The sequence below is a fragment of the Heteronotia binoei genome, chromosome 19, assembly GCF_032191835.1.
Source record: "Heteronotia binoei isolate CCM8104 ecotype False Entrance Well chromosome 19, APGP_CSIRO_Hbin_v1, whole genome shotgun sequence".
Lineage (NCBI taxonomy): Eukaryota > Metazoa > Chordata > Lepidosauria > Squamata > Gekkonidae > Heteronotia > Heteronotia binoei.
In genome coordinates this window covers 14,464,652-14,478,853 of record NC_083241.1, presented here as the reverse complement: position 1 = coordinate 14,478,853, position 14,202 = coordinate 14,464,652, and the positions used below count along the sequence as shown (strand labels likewise).

At 47.9% G+C, this 14,202-nt stretch overlaps 1 protein-coding gene across 1 annotated transcript in view; it reads left to right on the top strand.

Moving 5' to 3' along the window:
• The first annotated feature begins 8,758 nt into the window (after positions 1-8,758).
• Positions 8,759-14,202, top strand: part of CFAP52 (cilia and flagella associated protein 52) — a 47,791-nt gene continuing 42,347 nt past the window's right edge. The window contains exons 1-3 of the mRNA XM_060260280.1: positions 8,759-8,859; positions 12,723-12,922; positions 13,821-13,957. Of these exons, the coding sequence (XP_060116263.1) occupies positions 8,784-8,859; positions 12,723-12,922; positions 13,821-13,957 (413 nt within the window). The 5' untranslated portion in view covers positions 8,759-8,783. The remainder of the gene's footprint in view (positions 8,860-12,722; positions 12,923-13,820; positions 13,958-14,202) is intronic.

Here is a 14,202-nt window from a genome sequence, read left to right as displayed (position 1 = left end):
GCTTTCATTTTTGACAAACCAGCAATACCTACGAGACTGGTGCACCCTCACTGTACTCTGCCTCTCTCTCCCCTTCCCCAATATTTTTGGGGTGAACCACAAATAGTCCCCAAAATTCTCAAAGCAGAATCTGGCACAGAATTATAATGAGCTCAGGGCCTTCATTCTTTTAAAACAAAGACTCATCTCTAGCTTTTCAGCAAAAGCTACCAAGGCAGCCTGCAGTCAAAAGAGTTTGAAAGCATCATTAAAGGAGAAAATAGAAAAGGCAACAGTAAGAAGAAGAAAAGTTGGGTTTATACCCCGCTGTTCATTGCCTGAAGGAGTCTCAGAGCAGCTTATAATCCCTTTCCCTTCTCCCCACAACCGGCACCCCATGAGATAAGCGTTGTTTTGCAATAAGAGTAGTTCAGCAGTGGAATCAGCTGCCTGGGGAGGTGGTGAGCCCCCCCCCTCTCCAGATGTTTTTGCCTACAACTCCCATCAGCCCCAGCCAGCATGGCCAATGGCTGAAGGTGATGGGAGTTGTAGGCAAAAAACACCTGGAGAGCCAATGTTCGCTATCCCTGCTCTAGGCTGATCCTGCACTAGTTGGAGGTCGGACTAGAAAGCCTGTATGGCACCTTCCAAAGAGGTTGCTGCATAAAGCCTGCTGCTGCCTCCCAACTGCTGGTATTCCAAGGAGGTCTCTCATCCAAGTATTTGCCAGGTTTCTGAGATCTGCCTAGTTTCTGAGATCTGACCAGATCAGGCTTGCCTGGGATATTCAGGTTAGGGCCTGCCTCAAGGGAATCTTGTGGGGATTAAATGGAGGAAAGGAGAGCGTTGTAAACTGCTTTGGTACCTTTTGGGGTACAAATGGATTCAATCGGGTGGAACTCTAGCAGGAGCTACTTTGCATATTAGGCCACACACCCCTGATGTAGCCAATCCTCAAAGGAAAAACAAAGAAGGGAAAGAAACTTAACCCAAAAACTGGAGTAAGAAACCTGAAAGGTTAATATGTAATTAAAGGGCCAAACATTAAAAACAAACTAAAATAAATAATAAACCAACATACATGTTCAGTATGTCACAGAAGTGAGTACACCCTGTCACATTTTGTAAATATTTAAGTATATATTTTCATGTGACAACAATGAAGAAATGACACTTGGCTACAGTGTAAAGTAGTGAGTCTACAGCTTGTATAACAGTGCAAATGTGCTGTCCGCTCAAAATTATGCAACACACAGCCATTAATATCTAAACTGCTGGCAACAAAAGTGAGTACACCCCTAAGTGATAACATCCAAATGGGGTCCAAGTAGCTGTTTTCCCTCCCTGGTGTCATGTGACTTGTTAGTGGTACAAGGTATCAGGTGTGAAGGAGGAGCAGGTTATCGCTCTCCCTCATACTGGTCACTGGAAGTTCCACATGGCACCTCATGGTAATGAACTCTCTTGAGGATCTGAAAAAACGAATTGTCGCTCTACATAAAGATGGCCTAGGCTATAAGAAGATTGCCAAGACCCTGAAACTGAGGTGCAGCACGGTGGCCAAGACCATACAGCAGTTTAACAGGACAGGTTCCACTCAGAACAGGCCTCGCCATGGTCGACCAAAGAAGTTGAGTGCCCGTGCTCAGCGTTATATCCAGAGGTTGGCTTTGGAAATAGACATATGAGTGCTGCCAGCATTGCTACAGAGGTTGAAGGGGGGTCAACCTGTCAGTGCTCAAACCATACGCCACACGCTGCATCAAATTGGTCTGCAGGGCTGTCGTCCCAGAAGGAAGCCTCTTCTAAAGATGATGTACAAGATAGCCTCAAACGATTTGCTGCAGACAAGCAGACTGAGGACATGGATTTCTAGAACCATGTCCTGTGGTCCGATGAGAACAAGATAAACTTATTTGGTTTAGATGGTGTCAAGCGTGTGTGGCGGCAACCAGGTGAGGAGTACAAAGACAAGTGTGTCTTGCCTGCAGTCAAGCATGGTGGTGGGAATGTCATGGTCTGGGGCTGCATGAGTGCTGCCAGCACTGGGGAGCTACAGTTCATTGAGGAAACCATCAATGCCAACATGTACTGTGACATACTGAAGCAGAGCATGATCCCCTCCCTTTGGAGGCTGGGCCGCAGGGCAGTATTCCAACATGATAACGACCCCAAACACACCTCCAAAACGACCACTGCCTTGCTAAAGAAGCTGAGGGTAAAGGTGATGGACTGGCCAAGCATGTCTCCAGACCTAAACCCTATTGAGCATCTCTGGGGCATCCTGAAACGGAAGATGGAGGTACGCAAGGTTTCTAACATCCACCAGCTACGTGAAGTCGTCATTGAGGAGTGGAAGAGGACTCCAGTGGCAAACTGTGAAGCTCTGGTGAACTCTATGCCCAAGAGGGTTAAGGCAGTGCTGGAAAATAATGGTGGCCACAAAAAATATTGACACTTTGGGCCCCATTTGGACATTATCACTTAGGGGTGTACTCACTTTTGTTGCCAGCAGTTTAGACGTTAATGGCTGTGTGTTGCGTAATTTTGAGGGGACAGCACATTAAACACTGTTATACAAGCTGTAGACTCACTATTTTACATTGTAGCCAAGTGTCATTTCTTCAGTGTTGTCACATGAAAAGATATATTTAAATATTTACAAAATGTGAGGGAGTGTACTCACTTCTGTGACATACTGTATTTATTGTAGAAAAACCATTTAAAGGCCCATCATAAGCCTCTATCCTATGAACAATCATAAAACCACAATGGGAACCCACTCGACCAGATGTGTTTTGACATAGACTGGTCGTCTTCAGAGGTCAGAAAGGCAAGTACACATATTGGCTCATAATACAGAATACAATAAAACAATAGAACAATGCTGGACCACAAGGAAATTTAATGGTGACAAAGGCTTAAAGATATTCTTGAGGCCTCTTATTCTACAGCCTTATGTCCTAATCAAGGGCATACATATTGTATCCAGTGTCTTATTGTATGCCACATGGTCCAGAATTCATCAAGGTAGGTGTAAGTTCAGAGCCTATGTGCCAAGAGTTATGTGTCTACCTCCTGAATCTACCTCTGGATTCAATAAATAAATAAGGGTGGCACTTGGGCCCAGAAAGAACGATATAAGGATGGGGGCAACTAGTGGCATTCCCAAGGCTAAGCGGGGTTGCAAAGACACTTGAGAACTCAATGCTGGGAGAGTTTGACTGAAAAAAGGGGGGGGGTTACTGTTGAAACAATCGAGCCAGACCAAGGGCACAAGAGACACCTTGGGTCGGGGACTATTTTTGAAAGCCCACCTGTTGTTAACACATTCCTTTTTACTGCTTAATCTGGCGGCAGCATTATTCATCTACTCTTTGTACTGCAGAAGACCACCACATTGTCACCAGTGCCCGTCTTTTTGTACCAAGAGTCCAAACACTGTGGGCGAATGAGGAAGTACACAAACACATCTCGAGTTATCCACGTAGCTAAACCTGCTGGCAAGCAACCCCATTGTTCCATCCGCCAATCAGTATTCAGGCTGTTTCCACGGGAAGGCCTAAAAATGCATCCCTGCCGGAGAGCTGCATGCAAGTGGTGTGGGGGGTGCGTGGGAAACTGTCCACATGTGCCATCCCTCCCCTTCTTGCTGCTGCTGTGGCCCACGCCCCCCTCCCTCTGTGAGTCTGCACAAAAGCACAGTTGCGGCCACGCCCGGTCATTCCAGACTTTCTGTAGCCATCCCCAACCAGAGGCAACAGTTTAATGCCGGCCAGATGTGACCCAGCAGTGCAAGATCCGGCCAAGAGAGACTTTGTGACAGAGAGGAAGATCTGCAAAGCTGAGAGTTCTTCCCTCCCCACAGGAGGAGGTAAAATGTTCCCCCACACACACATAGGGCCAGATCTGAGGGGAGCAGAGGGGGCACTTGCCCTGGGTGTGCCAGAGGGGGTGCCAAATTGGGTATGGAGTCCATTCTACTCTATGGGCCTATAAGATAGAATGGCCTATAAGGGGGCGTCATTTTTTCATTTTGCCCCTCCTCAAAAAATCATGTAGATCTGGTCCTGCCCCCTCATTCCCTTCCCTCCCAAGAAGGCATCCCAAGAAGAGCCATTTTGGTGTAGTGGTTAAGTGTGCAGACTCTTATCTGGGAGAACCGGGTTAGATTCCCCACTCATCCACTTGCACCTGCTGGAATGGCCTCGGGTCACCCATAGCTCTGGCAGAGTTGTCCTTGAAAGGGCAGTTTCTGGGAGAGCCCTCTCAGTCCCACCTACCTCACAGGGCATCTAATGTGGGGAGGGGGAGGCAAAGGAGATTTTGACCACTCTGAGATTCAGAGTACAGGGCAGAATATAAATCCAATATCTTCTTCTTTTCTAATTCCACCTCAAGTATGAGGGGCCTGTTTTGTTCTCCCATTCTTCTTTATTCTGACACAGAAGCATCCGTACCAGCCAGACTTGGGTAGACTTAAAATCAAAATTTATTTTTTTTAAAGAGGGGAGGAAAAGTGGACTTTACAAGAGGTTGCTTCTGATGGAAGGCAGATGAAAACAGCACTCTCTAATATCTGGTTGGAAAACACGCATTATGGAAAAAGGAGGTCTTGTGTCAGGATATCCCTCAGGTTTCTGTTAAAACAGGTGCTGACATTTAAATATCTGCCTGTTGTCACTCTTGTCTTGAAATCATTCCTCCACTTACCTGTTTCCACTGCCAAAAGTTGTCCTTCGATGCCTCAGTCAGCACTGGGGCCCTTCATAGCTTCAAATCCCCTCACACAGTTTTTTTTCTCTCATCAAGAACAAGATTCTTAAGGCCGCTCCTGGAACTGTGCCAGTCACCAATTAAACCTGCTGCCTCCTTTAACCCCAGAATGCCCCTGTGGAGGACTCCTACCACACAAATCACTCCATCTACCCACGGATCCTTCCGGTCTCTCCCAACTGCTCCCCCCCTTCTGTTAAGGAGCCCACCTCCTCTGCTGTCGCCTGGCCTCGAGGATAGTCCCAAAATGCAAACGTACTAATGATGGCGCATAAACCAACTGAACTGAAGAGAGATATTTAATATCGACACAGTCTCTGGAAAGTTCAGGTTTCAGCTGAACTTTGGAGAAAGAGCTAAGCTCACCCACCTTTTCTGTACAAAGCATAAGCCCACGATATGCTGCAACAATTATTCATATTTATATATTTATATATACACAGTATTATCTATATATGTGCAGTTGCCAGTGCACAAGCACTGCTTCCAAACCCCCAGTATTTGGCTGCACAGGCTGGGTTTGTCTGTTTTTGGTGGTGTTTTTTCCCAAGAGAAGTTTAGGCAAGGCTGCCTCAGGGAACCTGTCCCCAGTCTTTGGAGACGACAGGAGAGGCAGGAGTGCAACTCAGCGTGAAACGCCACAGACAGGATGGGTGCTGTCAACCAAAGAAGAACGGAGCCCGCCAGATCCAGCTGCATTCAAAAGGTCCCCCAGCAACTGTGGTCTTCTGATGCCCTTTTGGCACTTCTTTTAAAAAGTCACCACATTCCAGAAATGGGCAGATACCTCGGCTGGAAAGAGGTGGAAGCCTTGGCCCCTCCCACTTCCTGGCATGCCCTCCAGAGGGCAGGTGAAGAGACAGAGTCATCCAAGCCGGAGGGATGAGGGGTGGGTGTCGGTCAGCAGAAGATCTCCTCACCTTCCGGTGCTGCTGCTTCTGGTGAGTGAGCATCTGAGAGAAGGAGAGAGAAAAACATTAACAGTAAGAACATGCAAGGAAGACCCGCCTTGCATTTATTTGTTTTTTTGAAGCCCACAAAGCCACTTCCGTTGTGCTGGGTCTATGAAAGGGCTCTATACCCCAACATCAGGACTGAAGTGTGGGAAGCAAACCAGTCCTTCTGAGAGGAAGACAAAGATGAAGAAGTTGAATTTATACCCCGCCCTTCTCTCTGAATCAGAGTCTTAGAGTGGCTTACAATCTCCTTTACCTTCCTCCCTTGCAACAGACACACTGTGAGGTGGGTGGGGCTGAGAGAGCTCTCCCAGAAGTTGCCCATTCAAGGACAACAGTGCAAGAGCTATGGCTGACCCAAGGCCATTCTAGCAGCTGCAAGAGGAGTGGGGAATCAAACAGTCAGTTCAATCTAGGATGTGAGCAGGGATCTGTCTGGAGATTGGGAAGCCGGGGATCTGGACAGCCAGTTTCATGCCACAGTTGCTCTCGCTCAGGGGTCCTTTCATAGAAGAAGAGGTGCCGGAGCTCATTAGCACAACTCATTTGCATATGCCATGCACCCCTGACATCACCGGAAGGTGTACTCAAATATATCCCCTCAGCATCTAACTTAAAATGTTTCTTGTGTTAGAAATGTCATAATAAAACCTTACCCCCATCATACTTTTAAAATCACTTTCTCCTATGTGGACACAGTGGCATGATGAAGATTTCTATCTTCCCAGACATCTGTTGGAAGTCCAACTCTGCTAAAAATGAAAAGTCAAATAGATTCCTGACAACTTCTTGCTGACAACTTCCTTTTCTAGAAAGTGAAGAAGGAATCAAGGGGATCTGCTATCTTGGATTTGATTGAAGAAGTAGAAATAGTGGGCACCCTGGGCAGTAGTGACCATGTGATTTTGGAATTTACAGTCATAGGGAAGGGAAAAGTTATACGTAGTCAGACTTATAGGCTGGACTTCAGAAAGGCAAACTTCGATAAACTTAGAACTATGCTGGGTAAAACCCCATGGTCAGAAATACTTAGGAGGAAGGGGGTTCAGGAGGTGTTGGAGTTTCTTAAAAGTGAAATACTGAAAACACAATCACAGATTGTGAAGAAAAAATGGAAAAAGCCTAAAGAAGCCGAAGTGGCTGCATAAACAGCTCTCTAAAGACGTGAGAAATAAAAAAGACTCCTTTAGGAATTGGAAGGAAGGCCTTATAACCAAGGATGAATATAAAGAAATCACCAGTGCTTGTAGAGAAAAAGTTAGGAAAGCTAAAGCTCAGTATGAGCTTAGACTGGCCAAAGATGCTAAAACAACAAAAAAGGGTTCTTTTCTTATGTTCAGAGTAAGAAAAAGAGCAAGGACACAGAAGGCCCATTGCGAGGGCAAGAAAGTGAAATTGTAACAGGTAATGAAGAGAGGGCAGAACTGCTCAATTCCTATTTTTCCTCAGTCTTCTCTTCTGAAGGAAACGGTGCTCAACATGGCAAAAACAGAACATATAAGGAGGGTATGAAGTTCCAACCTAGGATCAGCATAGGGGTAGTACATAAACACCTAGTTTCTTTAAATGAAACTAAGTCCTCGGCCAGATGAATTGCATCCAAGGGTTCTAAAAGAGTTTGCGGATGTAATTTCCGAGCCTCTGGCTATTATTTTTGAGAATTCTTGGAGAACAGGAGAGGTGCCAGAAGATTGGAGGCGGGCAAATGTTGTCCCCATCTTCAAGAAGGGGAAAAAAGAGGATCCAGGTAACTACCAACCCATCAGCTTGACGTCTATACCTGGAAAAGTTTTAGAACAAATCATCAAACAGTCGGTCCTGGAACATTTAGAAAGAATGGATGTGATTACTAAGAGCCAGCATGGTTTTCTCAAGAACAAGTCATGTCAGACTAACCTTTGCCAGGTCGGTCAGGGTAGGTCGTGAGGAACTGCTGCACAAGGTCAGGGGTGTGTAGGTTGTCCGCAAGTTCCCATGAATGGGCCTCGGGGCCATAGCCTTCCCAGTCCACAAGGTACTGGAGGTCCCCACGGTGGATTCGGGAGTCCAGGAGCTGGTGGACCTCGTATTCCTCCTCATCATCAACCAGGACAGGAGGAGGTGGTGCTGGAGGTGGCAGTTGGAGTCCTTCAGATATAGAGGGGGGAATCTTGCTTTCTCTGGATAACCTAAGTTACAGCTTTTGAGAAGAGCAGTCACTTAGCAAGCTTCCCTCCAGTGAAACATGAAACGCCGCTTCTGTGGGCTGTGATGCCGCGCCGCTAAGCCCCGTATCACCTCACCTGTGCCAGCAATTCTAGACAAGCCTTCCACATCAAACAGCAGGGCCCTGCGGGACCTGCCACAGTTTTGCCGGGCCTGTAAGACCGAACTATTTAAGCTTGCCTTCAATAGTTAAGGGGAGGTAGCAAATGTCCCACAGCACTGACAGTCCCACTGGACAAATATAGATATTGAGAAACACCAACGTGCAGCTTGGATGTTATGGTTAAAATGTGTAGAATTGATAATGACTAAGTACAAGAGGGAGGAGGATATTAATTTTGGTTCTTATTAATTAAGGGTACCTTTAATATTAAGATTTTAAGTATATAACACCAGCGGGGGTCAAGTAACGGGGGGAGGGGTGGGTAGAAAGTAATATATGGGATAGATTAAAAAAAAGTAATTATTAATGAAGTAAGAAATTGAAATTTATTACCCTATGTTACTAATAAAATTGTTTGAAACCAAAGATGTGTAGAATTGATTTTATTGTATATTGTTTTTTAGTATTCTATGCAGTTTTTAACTGTTGTTAGCTGCTCTGAGCCCTTTAGGGGAGGGTGGGATATAAATCTGATCAAATAAATAAATAAAAGCTAATTCCCTCTAATAGCCCACGAACACTCTTTGTGTTTGCCTCCTCCTGCAAAACAAAATCCAAGCACCCTGCCATGGACTAACACTCAGAGCCAAGGCACGCCCACTCCCTCTCCAGTTCCTAAGCATGAGTTGCTGGCTCAGGCCCACAGTTTCCATAGCGACCAGCGTACACAGCTGCTGAGGGAGGCGTTTAGAAGGGAAGCCACCATGGCGACTGGAGATGCTGAGTCGTCCAAGGACTACCTGAATGGACTCCATCTGGAGGCGGTCATCGGCTTCAATGGTAGCTGCCCCTGCTCTAGAGGGAGGTCAGGAAGTGGCTGGGTTCAAATCTCCATTCAGCCAGGGAATTAATGCGTGGGCTGGTCATCCTCGTCCTCACCTACCGCACAGAAGATGGTGATGGGTGAGGAAGAGGAACGAAACACAGATGCTAGGAGAAAGGGAGGAATGTGACTGATGAATTGGGGGTGGGACGGAATGACTTCTGGAAGAGGCCTCCTGACTCTGTGGCCCCAACCAGCCCCTGGGGCCTCTGCCATGGCTCCAGGGCAGTGGAGAGGTCGCTTCTGGGGTGGGGGGCATAGGGTTGCCAATCCCCAGGTGGGGGCAGGGGATCCCCCAGTTTGGAGACCCTCCCCCCGCTTCAGTCATCAGAAAGTGGGGGGGAGGGAAATGTCTGCTGGGCACTCCATTATTCCTTATGGAAGCGATTCCCATAAGGTATAATGGTGAATTGATCTTCAGGTATCTGTGGCTCTGGGAGGCCTGCTTTCTGAAGTAGAGGTACCAAATTTTCAGCATAGCATCGGGTGCCTCTCTTCAAAACACCCTCCAAGATTCAAAAGGATCGGACCAGGGGGTCCAATTCTATGAGCCCTGAAAGACGGTGCCCTTATCCTTCATTATTTCCAATGGAGGGAAGGCATTTAAAAGGTGTGCGGTCCCTTTAAATGTGATGCCCGGAACTCCCTTTGGAGTTCAATTTTCCTTTTTACACCCTCGCTCCTGGCTCTACCCCCAAAGTCTCCTGGCTCCACCCCCAAAGTCCCCTGATATTTCTTGAATTGGACTTGGCAACCCTAGGGGGGCATAAGCAGTCCCAGCCTCCGACCTGACTTAAAGGGCTCACCGATCAGCTGTTTTGCAGGCCCTTTAACTTGAGGGGGCTGGGGGGGGGCCTCTTCTGCTGCACTGTTTTAGTGGCAGGGAAGGGAGGGCTGTGGCGAGCTTACTGCTGCCCTCTCTTCCCCACCAGTAAAATAATGTGCGGGCCGGTGGCAGAAGCAGCCCCCAGCCCCACACGAGTTAAGGGCCCGCAAGCTTCTGCGCCAGCCTGAGCATTATTTTACTGGTGGGGAAGAGAGGGTGGCAGTGAGCTCTCCACAGCCCCCCCCTTCCCTGCCACTAAAACAGTGCATGGGCCAGCAGCAGTCATGGTGAGGAGGAGTGGCAGATGGGGGCAAGCGGAGCACGGTGGCTGGAGGGCACGGTGGGGGGGGGGGTCGCCTGCCTAGGGCCTATTCGCCCTAGAGCTGCTCCTGGCAGCAGAAGCAGCCCCCAGCCCCCTCCACTACATAAAGGGCCCGTGGATCAGCTGTTTCGTGGGCCCTTAACTCGCCTGGGGGCTGGGGGCTGCTTCTGCTGCCGGCCTGCGCGTTATTTTACTGGTGGGGAAGAGAGGGCGGTGGTGAACTCGCCACAGCCCTCTCTTCCCTGCCACTAAAACAGTGCAGGGCTCACAGCAGTCTCGAGGAGTGGGGGGAGGAGGGGTGGCAAGCAAGGGGAGCACGTGGCAGTGGCGGGTGAGCAGAATGCGGGAGTGGCAGGTGGGGGCTAGCCCACCGCAGCGGGTGGGGGCAAGTGGAATGCGGTGGCTGGAGGGTGCGGCGGGAGGGGGGGGTCGCCTGCCTAGGGCCTATTCGCCCAAGAGCCGCTCCTGGCAGCAGAAGCAGCCTCCAGCCCCCCCCCCTACAAAAGGGCCCGTGGATCAGCTGTTTTGCGGCCCCTAATTCATAGGGGGGCCTGCTTCTGCTGCCGCCCCCCCCCCACATTATTTTACTGGTGGAGAAGAGAGGGAGGTGGTGAACTCACTACAGCCCTCCCCTCCCTGCCACTAAAACAGCAAAAGAGCCTGCAGCGAGTGGAGGGAGGAGGGGTGGCAAGCGGGGGAGTGAGCACCGTGGCAGTGGGTGGGGGCGAGCGGAGGGGCGCTGGGGGGGGGGGTCGCCTGGCTAGGGCCTATTCACTCTGGAACTGCAGCCCCCAGCCCCCCCCACTACTTAAAGGGCCTGTGGATCAGCTGTTTCACAGGCCCTTAACTCCCGTGGGGGCCTGCTTCTGCTGCCGACCCACGCGTTATTTTACTGGTGGGGAAGAGAGGGTGGTGTGAGCTCCCCGCAGCCCTCCGTTCCCTGCCACTAAAACAGCGTGTGGGCCAGCAGCAGAAGCAGTCCCCACCCCGACCCCACCCACAGCTGATCCACGGGCCCTTTAACTGGCCCAGGAGGGCTGCTTCTGCCCCCAGCCCAGTAGCAAGTTGGTTGGGGGGGGAGGGGAGGGCAGTGACAAGAGAGAGAGGCAGGCAGGGAGGGAGCTACTAGGGGGAAGGTCGTTTGGGGCACTGGGCAGGTCATCAGTGCCACTGAAATATGTAAATGCCCCCCCTTCCAAATTCTGACTATGGCCCTGTCTGCCCCCCTCCCAACTTTGCCCAGGCTTCCTGGGCCCCAGGACGCCTGGGCAAAATCAGGGCAGCAGAAGGCATGGTCAGAGCACTACAGGCCCAATGTGGGGAGAGGGGGCGCCTGGCTGCACCCCGTAGGCCAGGTGGCATCCTCACTGGCCGCCTCCTTCACCTACTCCCACACGTTGTGAACAGAAATGGAAGCGTCTTTTTGGAAGGCGGACCATGGAAAAGGAGTGTCAAGGGTTAGATGTTTCTGCAGTGAAGGGGATGGTAACATGCTGAGGAGAACGATAAGCAAACGAAAATATATTAGCTTATAAAAGTCAAATGGGTTTATGAGTTTTGATTTGGAGAGCATGTGAGATGGAAGAAAAGGTGTGACTACCCAGCAGTCCCGCTATGACTCAGGATCTTTCAACTTTCATCCAAAAGCCACAGCTAATATAGCCTGTAATATAGCCTATTACAGTTCTGGCTGAATTAGGTTCAAAATGATTCAAAACAAATTCCTTCTGTCTCTCATAGATCTTTGAACACACAGTGTTCAGGGAATCAATCTGAGAACTGAATTCTGCTCTGAAACTGCAGACGAGACCAAATTCAACTTTCATTTGCCATATTTATTAAAGTATTTATGCCCTGCCTTTACAGCCTGCCCCGTGGCGCAGAGTGGTAAAGCAGCAGTTCTGCAGTACTGTGGGTCTGAACTCTCTGCTCACAACCTGAGTTCAATTCCAGCGGAAGCTGGATTCAGGTAGCTGGCCCAAGGTTGACTCAGCCTTCCATCCTTCCGCGGTCAGTAAAATGAGTCCCCAGCTTGCTGGGGGGAAAGTGTAAAAGACTGGGGAAGGCAATGGCAAACCACCCCGTAAAAAGTCTGCTGTGAAAACGTTGTGAAAGCAACATCACCCCAGAGTCGGAAACGAATGGTGCATAAAATGCACTGAAAGAAGCTCTGCATCCTGCAGCAAAAGTGTATGTAACTAAAATCCAGAGTGCCTCGCATTCTTTCCTCAGCAACATGATACTCTTTCCTGCCCCTAGATCCAGGTGGGCAGGTGTGTTGGTCTGAAGCAATAGAACAAAGTTGAGTCCAGTGGCACATTTAAGTCCAAGTTTTATTCAAGGTATGAGCTTCTGTGTGCATGCACACTTCATCGGATACACTGAAATGGAAGATAACTGTTCAGACTTACAGACAGAGGCTGAACAGCAAATTAGCATGTAACATGATGAAGATATTTTAAGATATGCGGAGACAAAACAGGAATAACAAGGTAAGTTTATAGGGTCAACAGTTGTTTGGATTTAATTAAGGAACTGTGAAACCATAAATATGTCAAAATAGGAGAAAAATGTGTTAAAAGAATCTTTTCTAATTGTAAGATCCTTTCTAATCCTTTCTATGCTCTATTTGTCTCCTCTCAAGCTTGAAGTTAACAAACTTTACTTTTCAGGGCATGTTCCATCTGGTCTCATCTGCCACCCAGATCGGGAGCACCTCATCTATCCACTGGGTTGTACGGTTATCATACAAGGCATAAACGTTTGCACTCAGGATTTCTTACATGGTCACACCAACAATGTCTCCTGTGTCACGGTTTCTTCAAGTGGATCTTATGTGGCGTCTGGTCAGATCACATTCATGGGCTTCAAGGTACATGAGGGCCCCTTTCCTGAGAGTAGCTATAATGACATGGAAGGTATTATACTTTCTCATCCCTGGTCTTTTTGGTGTACGTTTTAAATAGTATATGTTGAACCCATTTAGATCTCATACCTTTATATCTGTAAGCTACAATAATAGTTGTAACCTTTTTTATTTATCTATGGTTGGGCTAATTTATAGGACTAGGTCTGTGTTGTTTCTCTAATGGAAATTTTATCTCGTTTCAATGGGAGATAGAAAGTTAATATAAGCACTGAACTATAATGGTTTTTTGAAAAGATGAGGAAGACATCAGTACTGTGTGTTTTTGAATTGCATCATAAAGGTAAAGACAGTCCCCTGTGCAAGCACCAGTCATTTCCGACTCTGGCGTGACGTCGCATCACGATGTTTCCACAGCAGAATTTATATGGGGCGGTTTGCCATTGTCTTCCCCAGTCATCTACACTCCCCCACCCCCCGCAAGCATCATAGTATTATGTTTATGTGATTCTGGGCAAATCACTTACAGTGTCTTTGAATTCTGTTTATTGAAGCCAATGATACTTAAATTCTTAAATCTGTGTACCACAGGACAGAAGATTGACAGTTATTTTACACTTTAAAGTGTAGATAATGCCTAATTAAAAGTTCTTCTGCCCTATCTTTGATGCCACCATTTGTCTGTGAAATGGAATGTACCTGTCAGTTTTGTGAGATGGTCTTCTGTTCAGGGGAGAGTTTCACAATCAGCCTTTGCTGTCTCAGTAAGGCTTTATATGATATAAAGGGTGGCCATGCTGATAGATTGCTTTAAAGGGTGGCTCTAAGTATCTTTTACCTCCCAAACTTCAGTGCTCTCCTAAGTATCACAGTCATGCTGACCCTTTTTTTTTTTCTGTCCCAGGCAGACATCATTTTATGGGACTACACAAAAAGAGAAATGTTGGCTCGGTTGTCTCTTCACAAAGGCAAAATTGAAAATCTTGCATTCTCTCCAAATGACCTGTACCTCGTATCACTGGGAGGTCAGGATGATGGAAGGTAACAGTCATTAAATTGTGACTTCCTCTCTCCTTTTATGCCAGATTTGGAGACTGTCATTGCACAACTGTGACCTAAGAGAATGGAGTACTAAGAGTCTTCTATTGATGTTGAGTCCTTCCAATATTACTTTTTCTTACTGTGAGGCTTTGTGATGCTGGAATGATTGTATACAACAGGGATGGCCAACAGTAGCTTTCCAGATGTTTTTGGCCTACAACTCCCATCAGCCCCAGCCAGCATGG